Source organism: Ischnura elegans, assembly GCF_921293095.1.
Source record: "Ischnura elegans chromosome 13 unlocalized genomic scaffold, ioIscEleg1.1 SUPER_13_unloc_3, whole genome shotgun sequence".
Taxonomy (NCBI): Eukaryota; Metazoa; Arthropoda; class Insecta; order Odonata; family Coenagrionidae; genus Ischnura; species Ischnura elegans.
In genome coordinates, this window is record NW_025791659.1 from 7,405,062 (window position 1) to 7,412,214 (window position 7,153).

General features: G+C 44.8%; 1 protein-coding gene across 1 annotated transcript; it reads left to right on the forward strand.

The window, feature by feature from the left end:
* The first annotated feature begins 4,825 nt into the window (after positions 1–4,825).
* Positions 4,826–6,922, forward strand: LOC124172983. The gene is made up of 2 exons (XM_046552514.1): positions 4,826–6,283; positions 6,392–6,922. The coding sequence occupies exons 1-2, from the start codon at positions 6,236–6,238 to the stop codon at positions 6,920–6,922; spliced, it is 579 nt and encodes a 192-aa protein (XP_046408470.1). The 5' UTR covers positions 4,826–6,235.
* Positions 6,923–7,153: the final 231 nt, after the last annotated feature.

The window sequence follows — 7,153 nt, forward strand, 5'->3', positions numbered from 1 at the left end:
ATGTAAAAAATATAAAAAAAAAGTTGGACTACTCTTGGTCGAACTCCTTGTTGGGAAGTTCTTAAGCCCATCCACCACGTCAAGGTGGTAGCCCACGGAGGGAAAAATTTTGTGGAAATGAAATTCGTATTCATATAAAGAAAGAAAGAAAGACTGGAAAATGTATAAGAAAAACTTATTTTTTGAGATTAAATAGAAGTGATACTGAAAGAGGAAGTAAATAAATTGTAGAGAAATAAGTATTCATACAGAAATAAAAGCAAAGGTTGATTAATTAAGTTAAACTTCAAATACAGCAAACATTGAAAAATAAGCAAGGTATTGAGAGAGAAAAAAATTGAAGAGAGAGACGATATTGAGAGAAAAAAAGCTGCGATTTTCAAGAATTAAGTTGGTCTTCTTACATGCTCTCTGTTCTTCGCTTTTTATACCCATATGGTAGGGTGTCGTAACCTTCTTCCCGCTTCCTCTTTGTATAGACAACTCTGAAGAGCTTCGTTTCAGCCCTTGTTGCAACATCGTGCTTAGCAGTTCGATAAATTCTGTTTTTGTAGGATATATTCCGGCCTGGAGCTCCGTCGAGGACCATTTCTTTTAAAGTATCAAAACAAACTACTCCATCGTTGGAAGCGTTTATGGTAATACCACGAACTTTACAAACACTCTTCTCGAACGTGGGATCGCGTTTTGATTTCACTATGTACGCATAGTTCTTGGGTCCTCCGGAGACAAACTCCGAAATGTAGCACCCCTCTCCAAGGGGAGAAATTTCGTCCGTCATGTCACCAAGGTAGTCCCCCACAGGCGGCGCCCATTCACCGGGACGCTGCGTGAAAACACAGGAATCAGTGTCGTGATATAAAACACGTCTATTTAGCTTCTCCAAGTACTTGTAGAGCTCCAGCCTTGCATGTGCCGTTGTATAGCACGCTAAGACTATGCTGCTACTGGGGGAGGGAGTGACGGCTTCGTCGACCTCTTCCCAATGGGCGTAGAGGACCTCGTCATTTACTTCAATCAGTCTTAACACTTCAGTATTGGGACTCGATAGAAGCGAGTATAGTTCGTCAACTTTTCTTACAACACTGGTACGAGTAAGATTATCCCGCTGCCCAAATTTTCCCCAAAAGGAATTCAAACAAAGCTTTGCTAGCGAACGCTTTCCTGGATTGTGTCCGATGTTGTTTCGCTCCAGAGTAATGCCTTCTCTCTCCAAAAACAAACTCAAGTACTGTTCCTTCTTCTCGTCCGTCGTGCACCAACCTGGCCATCCGCTCGCTTCCTGTTTAATTTTGAGAAACGAGTCTATGTAGTCGGAGAAGAGCCCTCCTTTTCCCGTTTCCCTAGAATACGCAGTGATTGAGTAGCTCCATACCTCGTGTATTTTTAGAACTCTATAGCCTAGAGCGACGGCTTTTTTCAGCTCATCAGACACCCAAGTACCCTTCAAGGCTCTATCGTCTTCAGAGTGCTCACACGATCCTTGTTCTTCACTCAATGCACACGAACGACAAAGGGGAAAAAACAGCTTCCCGTTGGCTTTCATCGGAAGAACGGGTAGATATAAATCAGAAGGAGGAAGCACATCACATTTCACTATCCCCTCAATGTCTGCTAAAGGAGGGCATTCATCACCTACATACACAGTTGGGTGACCAATAGGGTATGCCTTGTATTTGTTTACATACGGGTAGAGCGAACAGATATCAATGTATTTTATTTCCTCTCCCTCTGCCTCACATGCCTTATGATACAACCTCACTGCGTTCGTTCTCCCTCCGAAGAACGCGTCACGAGGGTTAAGAGGAGTGATTCTAAATAGTTGATTTTCTCTTACAAATGTATTTAGCTCAGAGTCACGCTCCAGTTCTCGTTGAAATTCGCACTCCCATTTCTGCGTCACTTTATAACCCCGCTCCTCTAAAAATTTAATTTTTCTCTCAGTGCTTTCATATCTCGAATTCATGGTCTCTGTGGATCTATTGTTCAAGGGTTCTTCTCTATTCTTGAAGCACTTGGGACATCCGTGGTAGAAACACCCATGGAATTCAAATATTTCCTCGCCGGTAGGTGTTTTCAGATGTCCGTCGACCTTTCTCCCCAGCACCTTTACCTCTCGTCCATTTGCCGCGTGACGTATGGATATTCCTCTCTTTCTCTCCTCAGTGAGAAGCCATTTGATAGCACTCAGAGACTGAATGTCGCCCCAGCGATAGCCACCAGGAGGAATAATGGCGATCTCCTCGCCCCTCAGATATTTCTTTCGAAAAACCCTCATACAAGCGCTGGCTATTGTAAGGGCCTCTCGGAAAGGATCCGTATCATTTAGGCATAGAAAGTCCCTTCGAAACTTGGCGCAAGACAGACGTAGAATATTCACATCTTGAATACAATAATTTTTAATTTCTTCTCTCATTTTGAAGACGTATTCCCCCGCAACCATCTCCTCGTACCATTTGTTAAATTTAGCGAGATCCTGCCGTGACATCCCTTCAACCCCGTAGTCCGCCGCCGGAGGCATTGGTCCTTCATAATCACTATTGTCTCTAGTGTTGAAGAAATGCGGGAAGTAGCCTTTCGCGAGGGAGTCCCCTAGCCCGAGGGCCGAGGGAATCTTAGACAGAGGCATGGGGAGGAAGTTTAAAGAGTCTATAAACTTTACCCCCTCATACTCGATGGACATCAGCTTGGCCCCATTACTTATTATTTTAGGCATCCAATTCATCTTCTCCACCATCGTCTTAGTAATGAAGTGACTGTCGTAGCCCTTTGCATAATGAGCTATGCAAATTATCTCCGTAAACCCCTTCTTACGCAGCGCCGAAATACTTCTCATGAAGTCAAGAACAGGATCGGATTCGTTGTATATTAATTCTCTCTCTCCGCAGACTGAGCATACTTCAAGAGACTCAATGTCAACACAGCTCGCACAGCTCTTTTGGGCGACCAGGAAATTCGGAGTATGAAGAAAATGTCCAGGCTTTCCAGGCATGGGAGTGTCCTGTCTGCATTCTATATCAAAGAACACAAAAATGAATTTTGATGGTGCGACCCTCTTTTTCACCACCACGGGGGACATGAAACACTTATCTCTGCCCTCATGTCTGCGCTTGCATGCGTGACAATATACTTCTCCACATATATGCTTTCCTTTGACGTGTGACAAGTTGTAGACCATCTGACATAGAGTGCAATATTTTATTATTTCGCAGGGAGATTTTCCATTTCCCTTCCTCCGCAGATGATTTGCAAAGCAGGCGTCGCCGTAAAATCGTCTCTTACAAACATCACAGGAAATGGACGGCAAGCAGTCATTGCACGGGGGAGATATCTTGCACCTGGGGCACTCAGACCTGCATCTGTGCTCGTACTGGTGATTATATCCTACTTTACAGGTCCGGCAGTAATAATCACAACTGAAAGCACCCGTGAGTGACGCTATATAGTTAAAATGTCGCTCCCCGTAAATCAAGTCTATGTGCTTACGAGCACTTCCATCTGGGGCCGGCGTTGAGGGGCCTTCGAAGAGGACTTCGCGGCCTTTGCGATCACCGTAGACAGTGATTTTATACCCGTCTAGACAGTCCTGGAAAGCATTGAGCTGTTCGAGTCCTCCACCATTCTGCAGATCGATTCCATGTTCTTCACAAATAGCCGTAGCTCTTGTGGTTTGCAGTCCCCCTCCGCGCTTCACAGTCTTAAACGTCAGAGCGGTATCCTCATGACGCGAAATACCCACGCAGATAGCTCTTGCGAGACACAGGTTATCGCGATTAGCAATTACTACTATGGATTTCTTGGCGCTGCAGAATTCGTGGAACGTACATAAAAGGTTCTTATTTCGTCGACCCCCTATCGGCTGCTCTACGTAAGTGAAGATGACACGTAACACTCCATTTATTAAAAAATTCTCACTTGACTGGACAACTTTTTCAATCCTGTTGCAGATCACCTCCGCAGAAAATTGATCCACTCTCCGATAAGAGATGAAGATGGGATTTCCAGGGTTTTCAGAATTGCAAATGGATAATCCCGCCTTGCAATCCTCAGGGATTCCATTCCGCAGTTCCGAGATGAGGGCGTCCAAAGAGGACTGGAACCATGCTAAGGGATCCTCATTAGGCGGCGCTGGGCGTAGCACACAAGCAATTTCACGCCCTCTTAGACGGAAGTTTCTGAGATGGCTACGGTTTTCAGAGAGTACGACAAAGTATTTACTTTCACGTCGCCCTCCCAATTGTCTATTCGTAGGTAACTCCACTAGAGGATCCATTAATCCTCCATCCACGACAGGATGATCCAATAGGCTCATGTAGCCTCCCGCGTTGTCTTCAAGAGATTCAGAAATAAGGTCTTGTGCTCCCCGCTGATGTTCAACAGATGGTTTCGCCAGCCCGTTTTCTTCGGGAGAACAATCCGAGCTCAATTCATTCATCACGCTAGCTGTCAGAGCGTCTGATGAGCTGGGTTGCATACACGGTCTATTTAACTCATTTGAGAGTGAGGAACTACTCCTCTGATCTTCGCGGGGGGTATTATCAGAGCTGGTGGCGCCACTGAACAATTCTCCAGTTAAAAAAGGAGGCGTTTCGCGGTGAAGGGGAAGGAATGAATTTTCTAAAGACTCTAGCGCTTGGGAGTCGATATTAAAAGGAGTTTCTTCGAATCCAGGTAGAACATGAGGAGAGAAAACATCCAATCCATGAAATTTATCCAAGTCGCTAGAGTGAGCAATATTTTCTTGTTGGTTAGAATTCACTCTTTCAAACTCTGAAGGTGGACGAGCTGTATTTGAAGAGCTTGATGAGATAGAGGTGGAGTTGATGTTCTGCATTGACGATGTAGAGAATCCATCGTCCACAACCGGTAAGACAGAATCCGATGGCGGAGACACTGATTGATTAATCTCTTCTGCTGCTTGCGATTTCATCAAAAAGTCCACAAATCCACGATCAAGCGTGGGAAAAGGGGAGGCATTGCCTGGTGAAGCAGGTAACACCTGATGAGTCTCATTTTCCGCATTTGAACAATTAGGCGGGACGTTTAATGCCTTAGGGGCAATTGCAGTCGAAGCGGTCTGAGCTTTCTTCACATCTTGAATCATATTAATTAGATCGTCTACTCCCACTTCCTCCCCAAGCACAACCCTACGGTGCACCAAACCGTTCAAGGCACTGTTCAGAAGAGTTAAGTCTGTAAACGCTCCCGAACGATGGGCGCGAATTATTTCAGCGGCCGGCACGAATTCAAAAATTTTATCCATGATAATGATTTATCAACTCACTTCTTTTCCTGGCGATTCTGATGCGTTCCCCTCTGGAGATTCTGTTTTCAATTGGCTGCAACGTGTAGTCCCCACGAAAAGGTTGACAGCGCGGCGACTTCTCACTCTGGACCGACGTGTGATAAACTGGATAGCGAAATGTATAGACAGTCGACACACTGACTACGCCGCGACTTCTCACTCAGGATCGACGTGTGATAAGCAGGATAGCAAAGAGTATAGACAACCGACACACGTAGCACACAGCAACTCTGGCCTCTAGACGCAACCACGAGACAAACAAGCGATAGAGCTCTACTCTCAGCCCTTTTAAGGGTATGTACTGGCATACCCCCACTCAAAAAAAAAAATTAAGGGGTGAGTTTCCTTCGAAACGCATGGGAAAATACATTCACTTTGGTCTCTTCAACATACATATTTCTCTCACTGACCATACCCTTCCCAGGGGTGAAGAACCCTTTTTACAAATCATAAGTAATTTTAGGAACACCTTAAGACAGTTAAACACCTTTCACCATCCTTCCCGCGATTTATAGTTTGTCAAACGAAATCTCTTTTTTCAAAATCGTTCAAGCCGTCGCGGGAAAATTCTTTGGACCCTCGAAAAAGCGGCAATGCAATAGTGGAGGGTCATCGACATAAGGCGCTAAACACAGCAGACCCTTTTCTCAACTCCCCCTTCACTCACATAACGTCGGCGCAGAACCTTACCGATCCGTGCCTGAAAGGCCACTGCAGAGCTGTTAAGAGGTGGCCGTCAAAAAATACGGAAAGGCATCCGCATTTAGACAATGCTTCCCAACTCCCTCCCTCCCTTTCTTTCACTTACGTACCTTCCCCCGCCTTTACTTCCCCACCTCTGGAAAAAGGGTTGCGAGTGGGTCTCAGTTGTCCCTCACCCGTCGGTCGGAAAGCACCCATCCACGTTCCACAACAGAGTCAATTATTGAAATGGACGACAAGTATGAGAAAATCACTCCTGAGGAAATTGAACGAGAGGTAAGCACTTTGGCATTTTTTTTTCTTACGGTCATTGTTACCAATCATTGTATTCGATTTTCAACTCCCCGATTCCAGCACTGAAAACTTATAAATTCTTTATTTCAGATTCAAGCTGCCAACCTTTATAGCTGGGAAGATGACGATCACTCAGATTATGACGATCCACCATCCTCTATCAAGAACGGCTTTCGATGCTCTACACCCGTTACAGCAAACAGAGAGTTTCCGGATGGCTTCTGGTCGCCGAATGGCGAGGTATTTGCGGCTGTAGGGAATACAGAGGAGATCAGCAGCACGGCGGAAACCGTAATCATCGACGCTGCAACGTATGATGATGATCATGATACAGAGGCCGAAATCCAAGACAGTCTGATACTTTCATTTGAACTATCAGAACCACTTTCCAGTGATTACTGTACGTGTGCCATTTGTGATAGCTGTGCCAAGAATATTGCGCGTGCTGTTGGTTCAAGTGACCATACCGACAGAAAAATCTCAAATTGCCGTGAGTGTAAGTGTGTGACATGCAAAACATGCCTTAACCTGGCTTTTCACGAAGTAGTTTCAAACTATAGAGACATTTTACAGAGCAGAGAAGAAGTGACTATAGAATCAGGATTTTATTTAAACGTTTAAATGTAAAAAAAATAAATAAATAAATAAATTATAAAATGAAATCTCTGCCTTTTCTTCCAATCACCTGGCCGGCGCTCACATTTCTTATCATCTGCGTGGTTGCAATACCTGTATTGGTTGATATGGATCATATTAAGGTTTGTTTGGGGTAGCAGGAGGAAGTGAGGGCACGGATTTATAGAACGAGTCTTTCGCCATTTCCAAACTAACCGTTGGTTACATAAAAATTCC

Bases quoted from the DNA above. Each gene is read 5' to 3' on its own strand.
- LOC124172983 (XM_046552514.1), top strand. From the start codon at position 6,236: ATGGACGACAAGTATGAGAAAATCACTCCTGAGGAAATTGAACGAGAG. The intron at 6,284-6,391 runs GTAAGCACTTTG...TCTTTATTTCAG, and splicing joins CTGAGGAAATTGAACGAGAG to ATTCAAGCTGCCAACCTTTA.